Below are 22,452 nucleotides of genomic sequence, written 5' to 3'. Positions count from 1 at the left end.
CTTCCCTGCTGAGCAGGATTGGTTACCTGAATTATTTAAAGTTCTAATAGCAGTACTGTCACTAGCCATTTAAAAAATGATTTCATTTATTGTTAGTTAGTAGGATATAGTAAATAATGTTACTCAAGCACTTAGAATACAATTAAGTGCATCTACAGGCAGTTTTTCAGGCACTCTACCGCTGTGACACCCCAGCGAGGAGGTGCCACTGTTTGCGGTGCATTCCATGACTGTTTAATGCAGCTGAAACGCAAGCCTGGCAACTTGTCATGAGACAAGTGAGAAACGAATTGGGCTGCATTTGTCATTCATTTTGCCTCCACAGAAACAAAGGGTGGTTTGGAACTGGTTGCAAAGTATGTAAGTGTAGCCTTGGGTGGAACTCCATTTGCTGTGGAACTCTGATAATCTGCTCTTTTATTTTTTATTTCTTTTACACAGTTTTACTGAAGTCCTCATGTTGTTGTTTTTAAAAAACCTTGCATGTGGAGCATTTTTGCTAAATATGGATGCTGCTTCCGTTAGGGCAGCAACAGTTGCATCCTTCATTTGACATGGTTCCTAGCTTCTCGTTTTGAGTAGGAAGCCATTTGTGGCTTATGTGTTGCTCCTTCTTAAGGGAAACTGTTACCAGTGCACGTGCAAAAGAAACATGCATGTCCCTTAAAACAGCTCCTTGCACCAGTCCACCAAAGTACTTTCTAAGCCGAGAATTTAGGATGCAGTTTAGGAGTTCTGGTGGGCCACCCATAGAAACCCTCCAAAAATTGGGGTAGCAGTGTGGGTGTTGTGCTCTTGTCTGACCCTCTGGGATTGCAGCCTAAGTGCAGGAGCAGATAAACTCCATGTGAAATGTACATGTAGAGACTTGGTAAGTGCTGTATGTAAAACAGAAGAATAACAGAGAATAGGGTGTGATATAAAGCAGATTGTTACCTTTGAAGGAGGTGGGGTTAGAAGTTGCAATAAACACACATAATTCTACAATGATATGATATGGAATCTATTCATTTTTCCCTCCCCTCTTGTAAAAGCTTGCTGGGGACATTTGCCAAAAACCAAAGACTAGAGCTAGTGAAAGCACACTACATTCCTCAGGTACTGATTCATACAATGCTTTTAGGGGGCTTGCTTCATAGTGGCTTGCTTTATTATTATTATTATTATTATTATTATTATTATTATTATTATTATTATTTTATACCCCGCCCATCTGGCTGGGTTTCCCCAGCCACTCTGGGCAGCTCCCAACAGAAAATTAAAAGCACAATAAAATGTCAAACATTAAAAACTTCCCTAAACAGGACTGCCTTCAGATGTCTTCTAAACGTCAGATAGTTGTTTATTTCCTTTACATCTGATGGGAGGGTGTTGCACAGGGTGGATGCCACTACCGAGAAGGTTTTTGTTTTGCTTAGGCTGCTTTGAATGAACAAGTTGTGACTGCTCATGCACACAGGTTTGCCACTCACTTAGTGTAACATTTTGCACAGAATTGTGTATAGACAATCTGGGCATGTGGTAAGCTGGTCTGCAAAACCAGTCAATTAATACATAGGTTTTTCTCCAAAAAGGGTTTTTCATGGCTTAATCTAAGCCATATTTCATTAGGGTTCAGTTCCAGAAAACATGTTTTTGGAGCCAGGGCTCAGCCGTGGAGCAAATATAGTCATTATAACATGGGAAACAGTGACTCTTGAGCATGTGCTGTCTACACATTTAGGAGTATGGTCCTGGCTTTCAGGCAGCTTGATGCCTGGCACCTCTGTATTTAGAAAGTAAACACTGGGGTGGTCTTCATGGTTTTGGAATGAAGAAGAATGAAGAATAAAGAATGTTTGATTCGTTATCCCCACATTAATCACCAGTTCCGGTGCAGTATCTTGTTTGATTTTTACCTGTATGCCTTACACAGAAACATCTGCCTCTCTTTCACACACATACATTATTTGACTTAAGCAGCTGTGGCCTCTTGAACATCCCACTCCAAAAATTCCATCTCACCTATTTTCACACAGTTCTTCACCTTTCTAGATTGGCAGAGACCCTGTAGGCTGGTGAGTGGCTTCCTTTACTCCTACTCACTTTTGCTAGTGACTGGCTGCTCGCTAAATTATTTCTCCTTTTTTGTGCTTCTATCAAAATCCATTGGTGAGTTTCTTCAACAGCAGCAGCAGTGGGCAATCAAGAATCCCCAAGAGCTTTGAGGATTGCTAGATTTTTTAAATGCAAGCTAAATCTAATTGCCCTTAGCAGCAAAACTCACTAATGTTTTAAACAATATTCAATGTTTAATTTGTTACCAATACCATTAGCAAGGCATTTACATGCAGTTTGGATTTGGATTTTCATTTCTGTTACCAAATATTATCTACTAATTATACAAGCAGAATTTCTGCTGCTAAGCAGCTATATCTGCTGCCTAAACACCCATCTACAATCCATTTACACCACAGAGGAGACCTGTTGAAGTCAACAAATGAGTTGTAAACTGGGGGGGGGGCTCATAGGTTGTGGTGAGGGACTCATAGGTGGGGGGGCGCGGTTCATAGGTGGTACAGACCTGAACCCAGGGCATTTTAACCCCTTACTGAAACAAGGCCCTCAAACGATGCCTGATGGATCAGACAGCTGTTCCATCCAGACCAGCACTGTTCCCCACTGTGGCCAACAAGATACTTCTGGGAAGCCCCAAAGCAGTTGTCCTTTTGTTCTGCTTGTGAGCTTCCCAGTGACATCTAGTTGGCCACTCTAGGAAGCAGGATATTGGATTAGATGGACTGTTACTCTGATCCAGCAGGGCTCTTCTTAAGAATTTATATCAAGCGCTTATGTCAAGATAAACCACCCATTTGTTGTGGTCTACATGTATGTCAGTCCTATAGCTTTTGTTCCCAGGAAAGCAGCAAAAGCAGGAAATTTAATGAGCCTCCCTGGTAGGTTGTCATGTATGGCTGGGGAGTCATGTTTTCTTTGACAGACTAATAGTTGTCCAGGCCTGGCTTAGTCCTATAAATTCCTTTCAGTGCCTTGGAACAAGTGGAGTAATAAGAAAAAAATATTTGAATATGTACCTTTTTGTTATCCCTAATTATGGAGCAACCACAACCAGGGACCATGCAGCTAAGATTCAAAACCAAACTAATTGTTCAGAATTACCATATGATATGTTTCTTCCTAGCCTGTACCACTTCAAATCGTGGGTTGGCAATTACATGCTTGAATGCTCCAGCATTATTATTTTTTAAAACCCTTTCACATAGAAAATAAATGCATAAGGCAAAAGCCTGGCCTGGAATTCTTTTCCTTGGTGTGCCATCCTTCTCCATGTGTGGAATTTTTGTTAAAGGGAAACAGCCAACTTGCAGTTCCTCTTCCCCTTTCCTCTCCCTGCATTCTGAAATGGCACAGTCCAAGGGGTGTTGTCACAAGTAGTACAGTCCATGCTAGATGAACTTTTGTAGGAAGGTCTTGCAGGTCAGAGGGTATGACTTCTAAGCAGGTTTAAGCCTTTGAACACTTAATGAATAAATGCATGATTATACAATAAAAGGATGGAAAAAACCCCGTTATGTTTTAACACAATGAAGATTTGATCTGGTAGATGCCATGTTCCTAAATTACTAGCATTTTGAGGTTTCTGTGTTGATATTGAACTACCATATTTACTTGAATCCAATGCTCACTTTTCTTGGCCAAATTACGTTGCAAAAATTAAGGTGCACATTAGATTTGATGGAACATTTACATTCGCCAGCAAATACTTTTTTTTTCGTTTCAAGGTTCTGAAAATTGAGGTGTGCATTAGATTCAATGGTGCATTAGACTCGAGTAAATATGGTAATTAATATATGGATTAAACAATGAGAAAGTGGCAGAAAAGAGTGTGTCCGAAGAGTGTGCTAAAATCTTTTTAGCACAATTATCCAACTCTCTAGGTTTTTGGATGTGATATTTGCCATGAAGCCAGCTAAGAGTTTGAAGGAAGAGTTATAGAACAGGTAACAAGGACAGCTCAGGCAGGTTAGCATAAACTTTGATCCAGTGCAGGTTTGGCAAAATGACTTATTTTATAGTCATGAAGCCTCCAAACATAATAAACATGTTCATCTTATGCTGCAGTTATTTTACTTTCTCTCTCTTCAGAAGCTGAGCCATACTAAGTTAATAGGCAATTTTTTCTGCCATTTCCAGTGCTAAGGAGAATACACTCTTTGCAGTGCAGTAGAAGTGAAAATTCCCAATTGGGATTGGTTTGATATGGTTAGCTTCATTCCTCTAATCTTTCTTCAAATTCTATCACACATTGGGTTAGTTGAGGAGTGATAATGGCCATTCATGCCGGACACTGTCCGTAAGCACAACCCATGCTTACAAAACATTTATTTTTTGTTCACAGTTCCCCATGTAATGCTGGTGTTTAGACAGCTGAAGTTTCCTTGTTTTTGAGGACTCATAGTCTTCTGTTTCATGGGCGCAACGTTCTGTGAGCCAAAAGATGAACCCAAAGTATCTATATTACTGCTTAAGATTTCAGAAACCTTTAAGTGGTGCCAAAGGTACTATATATTTTGATGAAGGTGCTGGACGCACAATAGGTAAATGCCAAAAAAAAGAAGGTTAGGTAGATGTCAAAGGTGCTGCTAGACAAACACCAAACAAATGTAGCTTGGATAAGACTTCAAGATAGGACCTGTTTTGTTCAGATAAATATATGAAACCTCCCACTCCTGAGCTTTTTGGCCTTTCCTGCCTGACAGTTTCCTAGTCTCCAGTGTTCCCTCCCTTTCATTTTTTAACCTGTGAACAGCTTGATGTTTTGCCTGTCTCTAAATCCTGGGTGCAGTTTTCTCCTTTGTTCGTTTCTTTTCCCTTTGTATCTCCTCTGCCTCTTACCTGCATTAGTCTCTCTGTGTGCCTCCCCTGACCTGTTTCTCTCCCATTCTTGCTGGTCTGCCCACTGCCTGCTTTGTCTCCCTCATCCTTCAGCCACTGTACTTTAGGGCTCTCTTAACTTCCAAAACCTCAGCCTCCCTGCCTGCCCAACAAATACTGCCTGCTTCTCCTTTTTTGTCAACAGCATGTGTTCATTTGTTTTTGTTTTTCTTACCAGATTGTACCCAAAGTTGCTTGCATTATAGCAAATGAATAATAATAAATATAAGAATCCAAAACATAACGGGTGGTGTCTGCGCATAATGCTAAGCCAAACTTTCCCAGTCCTCTTGCTACTGTGAGCAAAGTTATGGTTTGGCTTAGTGTGCTGAATGGACACGAGCACCTGCCACAAATTCAAGAGCAAACCTTGGTTGCAGCTCCTGGTTTGTCTGGAGTGAGACAAGCCCTGAGCCCAGGCTCAGATAACCATAGATTAGATCACAGCACAGCAGCAGGGGGACGCGGCAAGGAGCACAGCAGCCACAACTTTCTTTAGCTCAAAGATAAGCCATGCAGTGGATGGGCATTCTGCACAGCACCATCTGAGAAAGTGACTAGCTGTTGGGTGGGGCTCTACAGAGCTGGAAGCGCCAGCACCTCAACTCTCATCCATCCCACTTTGCTGACAAACTCCGCTTCAGTGAAGCAGGTGGTGGCTGTCCTGCCCCAGGGGCCTGAGTTGATACCGGCTCCAGTTGCTTTGGCAGCCGACAGCCCCTGGGAGTCCCCCTTCCAACCTCCCTTGCCTGTTGCATCAGCCTTTCAGGGAGAGCAGGTGGCAGGAGCTAACGAAGTGGGAAATGGGGGGCAGTGCTTCTTAGCTCTACTTCTGGACCTAAGCAAGGGTGAGAGGCTAACAATTCTGCAACTGGCTGTTGAGAGGACTATCTGATTAATCTGCCAGTTGTGATCTGGGTCAGTATGCTAAGAGAACATAAAAATAACCGCCACATAGGGATTTCTGATTATGCAGGGGCCAGGTTATAATATTATCTCCCCCCCTCCCCGCCACACACCCAAGGATTGACTTGCAGTGGTGTGCAAGTGCAAGTTTTCTTCCAGGATGGGGTGTTACTGAGCACCATTACCTGGTGCCAGGGGAGGGAGTGGCAGAACCACGTCTCACTGCTGCAAGACCGCATCCAGGTCTGAAGGTCTGTAAATCCTCAGTGATTATACGGTAGTTGTCACCTTGGGCGCTTGCACAAAAATGTATTTGATGTCGCCTTTGGACAAACAGAGGAATATGGTTCACACTCACATTGGTGTCTGCAGACACTCATAAGGTTATGGACATGTACAAAAACTGCAGGTTGTGAGTTTAGTTTGAATTTGAGGAGCCATGATTGCACATAAATAAGTCTGTCGGGTTAAAAGTCCCTAGGTTAAAAGAGTACTATAAAAAATAATACAATATACTGTAATAAAAAATATAAAGATACTGATATATACTGATACTGTAATATAATACAGTATCACAAGAATCAAATGTTGGTGACAGTCTCTGGCCCCATAACCAGAGCTAAAACAGGCACAGAGCTGTGTCTGACATCCAGCAAGTCTTGTGTGGACAAATCCTGGAATGGGGTTAGTAAATGGCTTCCTGCCAGTGTATTTGGATTATCCGACTAGTAGTTGTGCCTGCTCACTGCTTGCATCAGCTTCATACGTGAGATTATAATCTGCATCCAAAACAAAATAGTGGTGCAGCAGTTTTTCAAAGATTCTAGGAAGTCTTTGCAATACAGTACTAAGTATCAATCAGTGCCACCTAGTGGTTTCCTTTAGAACTGCAGTTTGTGTCAGTAGCTTAACAACCTGCCCTTCTTTCTTCTCTTTCAGGTGCAATAATCGGACACAGTGTGTCGTAGTGGCTGGCTCAGATGCTTTTCCAGACCCTTGCCCTGGCACCTACAAGTACCTGGAGGTCCAGTATGACTGTGTCCCCTACAGTGAGTCCATTTCTCATTGAACTCTGATGCTTCATCTTATTTCAGTTATTGCTCCAAATAAGATTCCCACCTGACCCAGGAAGGAGAGAGACTCCACCGGCTGGCCCCCTAATACACACCCAGACATGGGAATAGGATGCACTTAGAGGAGACACCAGCTAGACCAGGAACTAACAGAGAACCCTGACATTTTTGTCTCTTGTGCTGGAGAGGGGTTTCCAATGGCTAGAGCAGAAGTGGACTAAAATGCCAGGGTTCTCAGAAAAGAATTAATTCAAGTGGTTTGGGCCTTGATAACTGGGCAGAATGAATCCTGGTTTGTAGTTCTATCTCTAACTCGCCATGTTTGGCTGATCATTGCCTTAGTTTATTTTCTTTGTGTACCTGAGCCCTAAGGAAAGAGGACCTCAAAAAGGCACAAGCTGGACCAACCATAACCTTCCTCCATCTCAGCATCACCTGATGCTGATTTTAGTCAGGGTAGCTGCACCAGTAACAGAACTATTTCAGCATCTCTCCTCAACAACAACCAAAATCCTTGAAATTTTGAGCAATACGAAACCTCCACAGTAGCACAGACCCTCAGGAGAGATACTATCACTGTGTGTTTGAACCCCCACATGATGGTGTATGCAAGGTGTCGGTGCTTGAAATACATGCTATTTGTGTGCACTGTATGTTTGCTTGTTTGTGATTGATGAGGACATGTGTGATTCTATAGCCTTTGGCTCATCCTTAGTATATGTACATACTCGGTGCATCAAATGTGGACAATAGTCATGTATATTAGTACTTAACATGTCCTGGGTATATATGCATTGCGTCTGTGCATATATGGTCTGTATATCCATATGAATGGCACAGTGTATTTGTATGCACACTCAGATGTATGACCATCTTCATGCTTGTGTGCAGAGCATATGCACAAACTCGTGTGTGTGTGTACACATGCATGTTTCAGTGTCCTGAAATGTGTTTTGGGGTGGTTCTGTGAGCCTTTGCATCAGGCAGTTGGTAGCAGAGTTGATATCTCTTCCAAAAGCCAAAAGCACAGAATTCTAAAAGCTGTGGCTATTATTATGGGGCTAGGGCAACAATTCATGTTTTCAATGTTTGTGGGTAGGTCTTATATGTAGACTGGTATGAGTGTGTGTGTGTGTGTGTGTGTGTGTGTGTGTGTGTACACCTCTGTTATAGAAGTATCTTTATGAATGCTCACATGGTGTGGATGAATTCATGAGCACAGGGATATAGATGGCTCTGTCCTTCAGTGTGTGCATGTTTTTTGAGTGTGGGCACGTGCGTTCTGAATGTGCTTGTGCCACAATTCCCATGTTTTTAAGCACAAACCCATCTGCATCCATACCAAGGCACCTGAAATGGAGTTTAGCACCAGCATTATTCCTTGGAAAGAAGGAAAGCGGCATGTGGTGGGGGACAATCCTAAGAAAACCTCTCTGAAGAAAGCAGTTGATATTTTTCTCAAAACAATATGTGAATTTTGTTTGTTCAAGTCTTCTGTTCATAAACTGAGTGCAGCACTGAATTTGATTTTTCTGGCTTCTGAGATTAACACTAGGAGTTGGTCACTACAGAGTGCAAGTAGCAGGAAAATTGTTAATGTGGTGAAGGCCCTTTATCTCCTGGAGCCAATCTGCTTCATTCCTATTGATGGAACAAGCCTGGTGCTATGGCTGCCACTCCCTAATCTGGTTTCGTATGTTAGCAAACTGCCATGTTAGGGGGGGTTGCAAAGGTGTCTGTTATTTACAATTACACCCTTTATTCGAAAAGATTACTCCCCATTTCCAAACAGCCACACAAATCATAACTGAAATCCCTTTCTCCTTACTGATGGCACCCCTTAGCAATAGCATTTTGATCTGGCAAGCCTAAATGCAATCTACTGAAGGGCTTGGTTTGTGGTGTCTCTCCTCCCTGGGTCAGCAGCTCATATGCCCTCCTCCTTTCCTTCTCTTGTGTTGCTTGGAGTGTTTGGGAGGTTTGTTCCTTGCCTTTGGTGTCTTGCACACTCTCCGCTGGGTCTAGGGTCCATGTGGGTGGGTCAGCCTCACAGGGTGTGTCCCCTTCCCCTCTCCACTAATGCCCCTTTGGTTTCTCCTCACAGACGAAGTGGAGCAGAGCAGGGCAGGCGTGGCCTCTTAACCTTTTAACCTTCATTCCTGCCCCTTTTCCTTCTAGCTACCAGGTGGCTTCGAAACAAATCAACACTCATCTCAGGGTGCAACCAGTCCTGACCCCTCACAGTTTAACAGCACTGGGAATACCCCAAACAGACCAAGGGCACTAAAAGGCTGACCAGGATATCACCTGCATCGTGAAAGTGTCTGGGGGGAGGGGGAGGCAGGGATGGCATGGAGGGTGTTGGGATCAGCTATTAGGGCAAATGGCCAGGAAGTGTCACTGACTATGGCAGAGCTGTTGACACTGAGGGTGCCCCTCTCAGTACAGGTTGCATATCAGCACATTGGCCAGCTCATTCTTATGTTCCCATAAAAATACACATGCACATGCTGATCCCCAGAACCATGTGAAAAGCTATGGACTTCCATATCTGCATGTTTGACTAGTTTTGCAGGTGAGCATCCTCCTGCACCTGCGCATTGTCTCTCTTCCTCTCTCGCACAATTATATATACATGTGTGGATGTATGTGTGCATGTACATATATTACTCACATGCACATATATATGATTGCAGTCAAACATAGGTGAACAAAACACCGCTCATGCAATGTGGCTTTCTTGGCACTCCCCCCCCCCCTTCATCTCTTGAAAAGCTTCTCCTGAGGACTGAGGGACCTTCTGGAAGGGTACATGATGGAGTATTGTTGTGAATGAGGAAATTAGAATAATTTAACAGGGCTGCCTTGCACAAGCAGACACACATTTTCTGTTCTCAACAAAACATCTCTGGATCCAAGCCGGGAGGACATTTGTATACATTGCCAGATATGTAAGCAGAGTTTTGTGCTTGCTTGCATACTCTTTATTACTATACCCAGCTATATTTGTTCATATATATGCAGTCATACATGTAAACCCTCTTTCCCAGACTCATAAGAACTTTCATTGGTCACATCCTGCCATTTACCCATGGTTTCATAAGCCATAGTTTGTGAATCTATGGATGGGTGCTATGGTCACTCACGCCTACCCTACCCTTGTCTCTTCAAGTAATGGTTTTGGTGTGGGAATCCTGGCTTGCATTAAGCCGTAATTCCCGGTTATGTCCAATACAGGGAACTCTGGTTTAATGTTCAGTAAACAACTAGGCTAATAAGCCAGGATGGAGAAGTGCTTGTCCACAGTGAAGAAGAAGGACACACTCACAGTGCTTGTGTGCAGCTTTGTAAACCATGAAACTGTGGACAAATGTCTGAGCAAAGCCATTATGTCTTCACTTAAAATCCAGGATCATTTTCACTATTCATTATATGCATAGCTGAGATAAGAATGCTTTTCTGTCAGTGTGATAGGATAGTTAAGCCCACAGTGTGCTCCTATATCCTTTTGATTCAAATCTACTAAGGCTACATTCTCTTCCCAGCTTATTTGCATAGCTTCTTTCTTCTCCAGAAGAGACAGAAACCTCCTTTCTAGCTTTACCACACATTAAGAAATACATTATTTCCTCAACACTGGTAAATATTTGACATCAGTCTTAGTTACATCAAATGCTCTCCCTGCTCCTCGAGTCAGGACTCCTGGATTTCAGTATGCAGGTGAAATGGAGCCAGAAGCAGGAAACAGTTAGCCCATTCTCAAATTGGCAATGGCTGAACTGAGGAGGAATTTTCAGCAGTTCTCACCTTTAATTAGCACAGACATGTTCCCAACTCACATCAGATAGGAGAAAGCATCACCCATCCTGGATGTATCCTGCTTTAATGCTGAACCAGGGTGGCAGTCGTCATAACCATGGTTGGACATCTTTCACTGAAAATGATCATGGCTGGGCATTTCATCCACAATGGTTTGTGCTGGGTATGTAGCAGAACCTGAACTCAGCTCTTGCTACAGTCATACTTCACTCTGCCTCTGTGTGTTTCTGCTGCTCCCTGTTGGCTGCCCTACCATGCTTCTTTAAGCAGGAGAGTGGTTTGATCCAGTGCTGTTGTCCTTGGGGGTCAGGGCTGGAGCAGGTGATGGAAGGGGAAAGCACAGGAAGCTGGAGACCCATGGGGAGAGGGGTGGATCACAGAGGGATGACAGAGGTGGGAGGGGCCTATGTTGCCAGACCCTTTTGCTTCCTTCCTTTGCAGCTGCCTCCACTCTAACCAGACACTGATCTTCCTTCCTCAGGGTCCAATCTGACATGTGGAAAAACAAAACAATTCATTTAATGTGTCTGATTTTTGGTTTTGGATTTTTTAAAGTGAATTGTTATTATTGTGTCAATATTTTTCAAAACGCAACCTCCCTCTCCCCTCTCTTCTGCCAGCTCCTTTCCCCAGCTTTCCCTTCTCTTCTTTCACTTTGTTTCCTGCTGCTTGCTCTCTTTGCTTTTTCTTAGGCCAGGGTTGCTCTTGTTACCAGGGGTATCACTGCTCACACTGGGAAATGGTTGCTTTTAGTGCCTGGATTCTCTCCTAAGAGTGAGTGGAGTTTAATAGGCTTTGCTAGGCAAACACTTCTGCGAATTAGGCAAAGTAGTGGGGACATAGGCAGACTAGTCACTTGATGAATCTGAGTGTAGGTGCTTGAATGGAAACTCCAAGATCCAAACAGATATTTGGGGGCCAAGTCTTAGCCAGTCCCCCAAGCCTGACTGCAGCCTAAATAGATCTTACTAACTCTATCCATGCTGTGCAGATTTAGATTGTACAGATTTAGAAAAGGCCCACACTGTCAGCACTTATACACTACGAGGCTGGAAACAAGACAGATCATTTTTAGGGTGAAGCTAAGATATAATTCTTAAAGAGAAGTCATAGGAGGTTCTTTATCCTTGAGGTGAGCTTAGGTTCCTCCTAATTTTCCGGTTTGCATAAGAGACATATATTCTATCAAGCCAAATGGTGTATCCTGACCCTCTTGTCATGCTTTAGTCAGATTGCCCACTTTTTTAAAAAAGGACCATAAGCGCTTGTTTTTAATTGCAAAATTTCTCTGAGGCGTAGGGGGAGAAGCCTTGGTGGAATTGTGCCAATCAGTACTGTCCACCACTGACTTTGGCAGGGTGGTTTGAGACAGTTATCGCTTCTTCTGTTGGGCACATATTTCTTTTGTCCACTTGTGCCACTAGTCAGGCAGGCTTTGCAGGTCTTCAAAACAATACAAAAGTGCAAAACCTTTCATATAGCTGTCGGAGGGGGAAACTGTTGGCTGCTGTCTAGCCCGGTGCAAACTAGTTTGGGATCAGATTCTTAAACAGTTTTAATCATCACGACTTCTCTCACAGCGACTTTGTGAAATGTCATCATTTTATAAGGTTGCAGAGAATGCCTTGTTAGAAGCTCCCCATCATTTTGGAGAGCTGCATTTCTGAAGATTTCTTGGTTGGAAGCCATGAAGTTTGAGCAGGCTTGAAATTGGTTTAAATACAGAGGTGTAGATAGAGATGCCCATAGACATCGCTGGGCACAGTCAGGGGGAAACAGCAAGTCATTAGTGCTGCAAAACCATACTGAGGCGTAGTATAGTTTGGCACTGATTAGGCTACGGCAAGAAATCTGTGTTCCATTTTGGGTTCTACTTTGAAAGGAAGATGAGAAAAAAAACGAGAAGCTGTTCAGCAACCAAGGAGAATAATAAAGAGTGGAGTTATAAGGAAGTGCGAAGGAGCTGCATATAGCAGCCGCAAGAAGAAAAGATTAAATGGAACATTCTTAACGGTCTTCAAATATTTAAATTCAAGATGTCAAATAGCAGTTGCTACTACCAGTGAGGGTAGGCCAGAAATGAATGGTTTTAAGGAGGGCAGTAGAGCAGCTAAGCGTTGGAATAAATTTCAAAAGGAAGATATAGAGTCTCTTTCCTTGGGAGTGTTACAAAGTGGCTACATATATGGGCAACAATTGGGCGCTCAATGAATACTAGACTCTATTTAAAGAGTTTTTGTCTTTGTTTATATGATAAACATTTATTCAAACTTCAGTATTTTTTCCTCTGCCCACCTTCAGTGTTGGCATAATAGGAGGCCCTAGCTGTTCCTGCCCACGTTGCTGTGGCCCTGTTTCCTTGACTACATTCATCATCTTTTGTGGATGTGGTCCCTCTTTTCCCTTGGTTTCCTCCCCACTCTTTCTCCTCCATCTCCTCTGCTGACTATGCTTCCAACTAGGGAGCCAGGGTGGCATATGGCCTGCTGAGCAGCCTCTGGGCCCAGCTAGCTTGAAAATTCCCTTGCTGACAGGACCAGTGGAGCTTCGTCACTGATTCTGCAACTCACATAAGACAAGATGCATATGTGGACCTCAATTTCCCCCCAATTCTAAATGAAGAGAGCCTCTCGTGCACACAGGAGACTGGTCTGTTTGTTCATTTGTATGAATTTGTGTGCTTCATATGCAGCTAATTCCAGATATAGAGAGGTGTTCATTCATTTGGGGGAAGAATGCTTAAAAATGCAGTAGAATGGTCCCCCCCTTTTTTTTCTTTTTGCTTGGATTAAATTTGTGCATAGCTTGTTTCACCCTTATCCTAGGTTTGCATGGTGGGTCAGGCCCCATTCTTTAACTGGGACATCATCCAGTTAAAGAAGGTTAGGATTCTGAAACCTATTTTCTCTTAGATGATTTAAGAGACCACAAACCTAGCCAAACATCAACTGAAGTGCAGTGGATTCCTTTCTTTTTAAACAGGCCTTTCTTTTATTTCCCACTCGTTTCCTAGGCCCTTGTGTTATACAGGCCTGACATGGACAATCTGTTTTCAAATTAGTCCAGAAAAAAAGCCTGTCTGGCATCCATGACCCTGCTTGCTTCAGTTTCTCAATAAATCATAGTCTTATAAAGATTCATTTTTATACATACCCCCTAAAGCAATCTCCTTTACATACATGGAGAGTTCAAGTCCACATATGCTCATAAATGATGGTTATATGGTGACACTCTGGTAAATCATGAAATGAAGTTCTGGTCTTCTGAGCCACAAAATGGCTTGTCTATTGAATTTTTCATTCCTTTACTCAGTCCAAATTATGTACAAGTCAGCACAAATCTAGTATCACTTCTATGTTTATTCTGACTCCTGGCATCAACTCCTTTTCTAACTTTCCAGGGCCTCACTCACCCGGACAAGAAAAATATTCTGTCTGGGTTCATTTTAATGTTAAGATGTCACCAAAGTCACAAAGTCCTTCAGAAACTGAATAAAATCCTCAAATCACAAATTTGTTTAAAACATTTTAAGGATTTTAAATACCGTATTTTTTGCTCTATAAGACTCACTTTTTCCCTCCTAAAAAGTAAGGGGAAATGTGTGTGCGTCTTATGGAGCGAATGCAGGCTGCGCAGCTATCCCAGAAGCCAGAACAGCAAGAGGGATTGCTGCTTTCACTGTGCAGCGATCCCTCTTGCTGTTCTGGCTCCTGAGATTCTGAATATTTTTTTTCTTGCTTTCCTCCTCCAAAAAATAGGTGCGTCTTGTGGTCTGGTGCGTCTTATAGAGCAAAAAATACCTTAATACATTTTTATTTCTTAGCTGCTGGGTATCATTTAATGGTAACCCTGAGTGTGAGAAATCCTCTGCTTCCCTGCAAATGGAGGATGAAGTTAACCCTTCATAATGAATATACACAACACCCTCAAAAGACGATATGGGAGGCAGAGTTTGAGGATACCATGAGAGTCAAATAGTATATCCTCTTTATATCTCTTTTCCAGTCATCTGGGGCCATGCAGTGTTCCCTGAAGTTTCCAATATAAAACACCACATATAAAATCCTGAGTTTTCTTCAGTGTTCTAAGATGGACTCATCAATGAACCATAACAGGAAATTATCAATAGCAAAATAATAGTAAGGATGTTGATTACTTTGCTTACCTCTGATGACTGGTTGGTGGACTGTATGCACACAGTAAAATTTGTATTAATGTACAAGGAATTTATTGGAATGCTCTTTTGTGCACTGGGCAATCATTCCATTTCCTTCCGGGGCTGTGCCAATTTTTCTGATCTTATCAAAGTTTGCTTTTTTCATGAATTCTGAGGGAAATTTCAACTAGGATTTTATGATTCTTTTCTAAATCAGCCTCCAACAATCCTGCCCATTTGTACTACTATTGTTAACTCTTGGCCTTCCCAAATCAGCAGGAGCTCCACTATAATCTTCTTACATAAGAGCATAAGCAGAGACCTGAAGGAATATAGGGAGGAATTCAACACTGTGCTTTTCTGACCATCCATCAGTGCAAGCGCTTATGCTTTCCAGATGAAATTATTCCCCCCTCTCCTCCCCCCATGTGGTGCTCTGAGGGTTCTCCTGACCCCCCTCCCCAGAGCAGTTGGGGGAAAGCGTGGAGGGATGATGATGATGATGATGATGATAATTTTAAAAAAATATTTATACCCTGCCAATCTGGCTGGGCTTCCCCAGCCACTCTGGGCGGCTTCCAACCAAATATTAAAAATACAATAAAACATCAAACAGGAGAGGAGGGAAACCTCACTGCACTAGCAGAATCCCTTATGCTGCTTTCTCCTAGTATGCCAAGTTAGTTAAGTCCAGGCCAGACCAATGTTCCATTTAGTCTACCATCCTAAAGTGTTTTCTACTTAGACCAGATGCTACCAGAATGCCCATAAGGGCTTGAAGGCAACAGCTCTTTGCCTGGCAATTTGTACTTGGTGGCTCACCATCACTGAACCTGAAGATTTATTTTAGTTATGATGGCCAATAGCCATTTATTTATCCTCCATGAATTTCTGTAGTCTTCTAAAGTCATGTTTACATCTGACATACTTTTATACCCCTTCTCAGACTAGCTTACTGGAGCAAACCCATGTTACCTGTTCTACACAACAATGCACAGCTGTTCCATACAATCTGGATTGCAGTATGAGCCAGTTGTCTGTTGGCAACCGATAGATCACTGGTGGTAGTGTGATTGTTGTGCCGGCAGCTGCACAGGTTTGGGAACAGTATGCTTTCACGTCCTTCATTTTGCTTCTTACTTTGTGTTTGTATTGTAGCAATTGCTGCAGAGAGTGGAGGCATGTTGTTTCTAACATCTCCTTTTTTGTGCCTCTGCCAAATTTTGTTCATATAGTATTACCATGACACAATGTGGAGGACTATGGAAGAACATTCAAAATTACTGGGATCAGCAGAGTTTCTGTTTAAATTATCAACCAGTCGATTCCTCAGTCTCTATCACTTTTGGCCAGTTCTAGTAGCTCTGTCTAGTCCCACCAAAGCTTGATTTTTGCTCATAGAAAGGATCCTGATCCTTCCAATCACATATATGACATAAATCCTGATCATGTCTGATCCCTGGAAAGTTCCTAAGAGCTGCCTGGAATATTTCATTTTTGCTTCTCTAAATTCCACTAGAATTCCAATAATGTAGCCAGTGTGGTGCTCTTCAGATATTTGTTGGACTACAGCTCCCATCATCCCTGACCATTGGCCATGCTGACTGTTCAACAGCATCTAGAAGACACAGTATTGGCTACCCTTGCAGCAAGATACAGGCTTAGAATTTGTTGAGGAAAGTAGTCTGCCTTCTATCTTGGGCTCCTTGAGACAACTGGTATCCTGGACTCTATAATGGATAATGAAGGAGCATGTCTGCTCCAATTTTATCAACAAAATAGTGCAGTACCAAGCTAGACTGGAGTGATGAGATGGGAGGTTCAGCAGTTTATTCTCCATTACCAAACCCCCCCTCTTCTTTGGAGCAGAACTGTGAGAGACTTGAATTTGGTGCTAGGCCAAAGAGACAGACCAGGGATGGTGTTATTTTGCCACTCCCCTGCTGCCCAGCAGCCTCCCTGACTGGGCTGGCCAATGTGGTCATTGGTGACTTCAACATTAGGATTGCCACATTTCAACAAGTGGAAATCTGGACTGGGTTTTCCCTGACATTTTAACAGGCTTCCAAAAATTCCGCCCGGATGCCATTTTTGAAGGGCAAATCCTGACTATGTCCAGGAAATTCCTATAACATCCATGCTGAGGATGCCTTGGGTCTAGCTCAGGATTTTGTGGTCTTCATGGCAACCATGGGACTGTCTCCAATAGTCATAAGTCTAACGCACAGCAGGACATACCTTTGACATGTTCTTTCCTCCAAATTGGGAGGGAGATTGTCTGGAAGTGGAGTGGATATTATCCCATTGCCATGATCCAGCCACTATCTAGTGAAGTTTGGTCTTGCAGCAAGTATTCCCGTCTGCAATGATGAGGGACCATATGATCTGTCCTCAGAGGCTGGTGGATCCTGATTGATTTTTTATGGCTCTGGGGGATTTGCCAATGGATAGAGCATCACTGTAGAATGGTTGGAAGACTTGGGTCATCAACATGATCACTCCCAACACCTTCCCACTCCCTGGCGATGTACAGATTTTAATTGTTAAAAAACTTGTAGACAGTGTTGCAGAGCTGTATACGTCAGTTTTTGTGCTTCACCACAGTCCCTAGTAAAACCAGCTTTGCAGGTTTTGAAAGCACTTTAAAATGTATCCTAAAATAATAAAGATATCCGTAACAACACCCACAACAGTAAGTAATAATAACCATGAAGAAAAGTCTAATCTAGCTCTTTAAAAAGGAATAAAAGGGCAATATACCTTAGGAGTAAAATTGACTTGACGAAAAACTTTGCAACATGGTCTAGTTCAGGCATAGGCAAGCTCGGCCCTCCAGATGTTTTGGGACTGCAACTCCCATCATCCCTAGCTAACAGGACCAGTGGTCAGGGATGATGGGAATTGTAGTTTCAAAACATCTGGAGGGCCAAGTATGCCTATGCCTAGTCTAGCTGATTTCACTCTTTGGGATTTGAATGGGATGTAGGGGAAATTGCTGTAAGAAACAGAAAAAATTGACTCCCACTCTGCTTCTCTTCATGATATTTGTATAGTTGTAAAGATATCGGTTTTGGATCAGGACTAGTGGCTTAGTAAAGGAAAAGACACTCATTTTGTTTCATATAAATAATTGGACACACCCAGAGAGAGCAAAGCAAAGGACTACTTCCAGTGTCTTAAATAGTAGCATATTTTATTTTTGAAGAAGACGATGTGATTTGAAAAGCTGGGGATATAATCTGCATGTAATAGCAGTGGGGTCAGAGTTCATGATTTGTTCTGTATTCATAAAGTTCTAGGGGTCCAGTCCTTGAAGTCCCTAGTTTTTAGCACTCGAATTGACTTTTTTCCCTTAAGTGGCCCTGCAGAGCTGCTGTTAGTCAGTGTTGGACTGGCTCTGTTTAAGGCAGCACCTTATACATCAGCATTGACATCAACAGCTGCAAGTTACGTAACTACTAGGGTAAAAGAAGGTAGCGAGATAAGGATATGTGTATTTATGAGTATAGTACACAGTAATTATGAGTTGGAGCAAAGGAATAGAAACATGGGAGGATTTACAGATAGATAAATAGGCTGATTGATGTGGGAGTGAACTGGATAGGCAATGCATTTATGGTCATGATAGGTCAAGCCTTTCTTAGGGGGGGAAAGGTATTCTGGGATATTTTTCTTTTCAAACTCTTGCTCTTTTCCTTTCTCTCTTTTCTGCTTGCTCTCCCTGATCCTACCTTTCCCCCAACCCCACCTTCCTCCCTGCCAAAATGCTTTGAGCCAGCAACCAAACCCCCTTTGTGTTTTGTTCCTTTGTCGTCCTTTCTGGTTGGTTTTGATTTCTGACTTTTCTTCTGAAGGGCAATGTTGCCAGCACAAAATTAAAAAAACAACAACAAAAAACCCTCCAAAAACTGTAAACCTCAAACTGATCAGACGAAAAAAGAAATGAAAAAGTACAACTACCACCACCAAACCCAACACGCTCTCTGCCTTGAAATGATTCCAAAGCGGGAGGGGCTGGTGTTTGTTGGGCTGGTGGGGGGAGGGGAGGGGAGATTTACAGTTTAAGAAAGAAAGAAAAAATGGTTTCTTTAGGGTGCGGGGAGAAACAAAAGCAATTTAATCTCTTTTCTCTTTTTTTTCCTTCTTGCACCTTTTTTTTTCAATATATTTTTCTTCTCTCCCTTCCGATGCATAAAGTAGAAGTGGAACAGAAAGGTAAACAACAACATTACCACTGACCCCACCCCTAACCCAGCACCTTGTTTTTTTCTCTGTGGCCATATTTAATGTGACCTTCCTTTACCTTTTCTCCTCAATCCTCCTCCTCCTAACCTCCCACCTCCCCTCCCCTTGGTTTCCCCACCTCTTCTCTCTTTGGTCTCACTAATTCCAATTGGCATCCCCCTCCCTGTCCAGAAACAAAGCTTCCAATAACTAAACAGCACTCAGCAAATAAAGGATATAAAGTAACCCATCTAACAACTGCCCTTCCAAACCCTTTCCATTTCTCCTTGCTCACATGTGGAGTGGAAGCACCATTAATGTCTGGGTCCTCTCTCTGGTTTTGCTTCCTTCAGGGGAAATACACTTTTTCCAACCCGTTCTCTGCGTCTTTTATCATTCAACTGATTCTCTCTGCTCCTTTCTTCGTGTTTCCATGGCAACCAACTGGGTACCTTGGCCTACCTCAACCACAACTTCTCTCTTTCTTTTTCTTTTTCTTTTTTTCTAATCCCAATTCCTGATTTTTAAAAAATAAATGCTTGAAATTTTATGAGATTTACATATAAAAATTTGCCACAGTACAGAAGAACAACGGGGAGGGTGTGTTTTTATTTTTTAAAAAAATTATTTTATTTTGGGCTCTTTCAAATGATACTTCCAGGCCTTCCTCCACATTTTTTGAGATTGTTACATACTTAGAACTTTGTTTTAATTTTTATCAAGGCGCCATTCTGGCTTTAAGCAGCCTGTAAGATTGCAGTGGAAATGTACATCTTAGATCCTATACACTGCAATCAGTGGGGCTCCCCTCCCCCGCCACTCCCAAAGCCATGTGTTCAGGATCAGGATGTAAGGCACAGAACAAAACACGTTTTTTCTCAGTTATTGAATAGAGCAGGGGTCCTCTTTTGAGCCTCTCACCATATTTAATACATTATTGTTTGTGGACTCACTTTTATGTGAGGAACATTCAACTGCACATGCTGAGCGGTGCCACTTTTAACCAGGGTAGCTTTGTTATCTACTACTGTCTGAAAATCAAAGTGAAACAAATGTGTGGATAAAACTGAGCATCAGTTATTCCACTTGTGATCCATCTTTTAGTGGGAATTTTACCCTAAGCTTAGGCAGTTCTTTGGAGAGAATCCCCCAGCTATTTTTTTCAATTGAGTCATTCCACACACACCCAACCTCCAAGTAATGTTCTGACATGTCTTGAAGGGCCTATTTCTCTTTTCTTAACTCTTTTCCTCTGCTCTACTATCATGATAATGTGAGAATCAGATAAACCCATAGAAAATAACATTTTCTAGAATACATATACATTAATTATACCAATATACTAACCACTTTGATGTGGGAAATTTTAATTTTCTTGCTTACTGTTTCTTTTTCTTTCTTTTCTTTTAAAATTCCTGATCAATCCTGGGTGATTTTATTTGTGGATCTTTTCTCCCTTTTCTGCCTGTTTTGGTTTTTTTTATATAAAGAAAGCTGCAGTCATGATCATTGACTATCTGTCTGTTATTGGGGGAAGATGGGGGTGGTGCATGAAAGAAGTGGGGGTCAGTCAATGTATTTTTAATTTGAATGTCTTGGCTAGATCTGGAGGTTATATACCTAATGTAAGTATCAGGACTCACAACTGCAATGAGCCTGTCTTAACAAGGGACAAGCTGTCAGGTTAGCGCTAGGAATCGAGCAAATTAATTAATTTCAAAGTAGTAAAACTCAAAAGCCAGGCTTGATTCCACCCAACCCATGTCTCTCTCTTTTTCTTTCTTTCTTTCGCTCTCTCTCTCTTTCTCTCTGTTTAGTTTGTTCTAAAAGCACTGTTGATTTTTTCCCCCTGCATTGGTTTGGAATTTTTTCCCAAGATTGGGGATGGAGGCATATACTTATACTTTTCTTTTCCACAGGTTTCCATGGTTTTGGATGTGGATTTTTACTGATTGTTTCCTTCTCTGTTTCTGACATCTTCTCCCCCAACCCCAGAGCACAGTTGCCCCCATCCCGACTTAGAAGGCTGAGTCGACACTGCCCCATCCATGAGGGATCGGAACCAGTTAACGCTTTGTGCTGTCCCCCCCTCGCCAGCGCTTCATTCTTTAATGGTGTGTTTCTCCTCCCCGCTGCCAGGAGTCATCCATCCCACCCCACCAACCCAGAAGGGAAGCTGGGCTGAGCCGAACCTGTGAGACTCCATGAAGCTGCTTTGTAGCGACATTGTCAGGCAAGGTGTTCAGAGCAGGCAGGTGTTAGGCAGGATTAGAAATCTGAAATCTCTTGGATTTTGCTCCCATCCAGCTGCCCATCTGTGTCCTCAGTTCGTCATACGTAGGCAAGAGAGGGTGGCATGTACATAAAAATAGCACAGAGGCGTATTTGTGCAATGTAAACCATAGAGACACACAAATCACACAGCAGTAACAGTCACCCAAGGAACTGAATGTAATGCATAGAAAACTCCACATGAACACAGCCTGATTGATAGCTCTACGTTCAGAAAAAGATAGAGATATATGATTAAACACATGCACTTGATAGCACAAACACAGATGCATTTAACACACATTCAGGAGCAAACAAATGCCATCAACACACATGCAAATCCATAAGACAACACTAGCCACCTTGAGTGCTTCAGCAGTCTGGTTGATAGTACCATTTAAAACAAAGTTGACATGCTCCTGAAAGCATCTACAGAATTAGGAATGTGGATCCATCTCCATGAGCACATCCTGGGTGTGCACTGACTAGGTCTTCACCCTTTGGCAACTCTACATGCAGCCTCTGGGCACATGCATTGAATTATGGCAAACATTGCTGTTTCCATTCTGGAGACTTCCTCTCTCTTGCCAAGCCACTGCTGTCCTTAACTGGTCCTAAGAGTACACTTTGAGGAAGCTAATCAGAGAGTGGCTCCAGACAGCCTATTCACTCTAATGCTGCTCCTTCCCAACCAAAGCAATAGACAGCTTGACCTTGAGAGAGAAATGAGAAAACTCTTCAATTCATGGCACAGTACTTAGGTGAGCTACATCTAGGTTACTGGGATGGTGGTTGCATCCCCTGCATTTTCCACTATAGATAGAGAAGCCTGTGAGACTAGATAGAAAAGAACCATAGAGGGCTTTAGGAAGTGAAAGAATAAGCTGACAAACCACGATTCTAGATTCAGGTTGGTCTGACGCAGTCAAAATAAATAAATAAAAATTTAAAAGTTGTCCAGTGGCACCTTAGAGACCAACTAAGTTTGTTCTGGGTATAAGCTTTCATGTGCATGCACACTTCTTCAGATACGCAGCTTATACCCAGAACAAACTTAGTTGGTCTCTA

The 22,452-nt window shown here is 42.5% G+C and overlaps 1 protein-coding gene across 5 annotated transcripts in view; it reads left to right on the top strand.

Moving 5' to 3' along the window:
- The window catches only part of ADGRL1 (adhesion G protein-coupled receptor L1), a 65,161-nt gene that overhangs the window by 10,720 nt on the left and 31,989 nt on the right, over positions 1–22,452 (top strand). For 3 of the 5 annotated variants that reach the window (XM_081900863.1, XM_081900860.1, XM_081900864.1), the window contains exons 3-4: positions 6,781–6,890; positions 19,087–19,104. In XM_081900863.1, coding sequence (XP_081756989.1) covers positions 6,781–6,890; positions 19,087–19,104 — 128 coding nt within the window. The remainder of the gene's footprint in view (positions 1–6,780; positions 6,891–19,086; positions 19,105–22,452) is intronic. The other 2 variants (XM_081900861.1, XM_081900862.1) reach the window with 2 other exon arrangements.

This window comes from Podarcis melisellensis (assembly GCF_964234715.1).
Source record: "Podarcis melisellensis genome assembly, chromosome: 2".
In the NCBI taxonomy this organism is placed as follows: Eukaryota; Metazoa; Chordata; class Lepidosauria; order Squamata; family Lacertidae; genus Podarcis; species Podarcis melisellensis.
The sequence above is the reverse complement of the archived record's forward strand: the minus strand, read 5'-3'. Positions and strand labels throughout refer to the sequence as shown.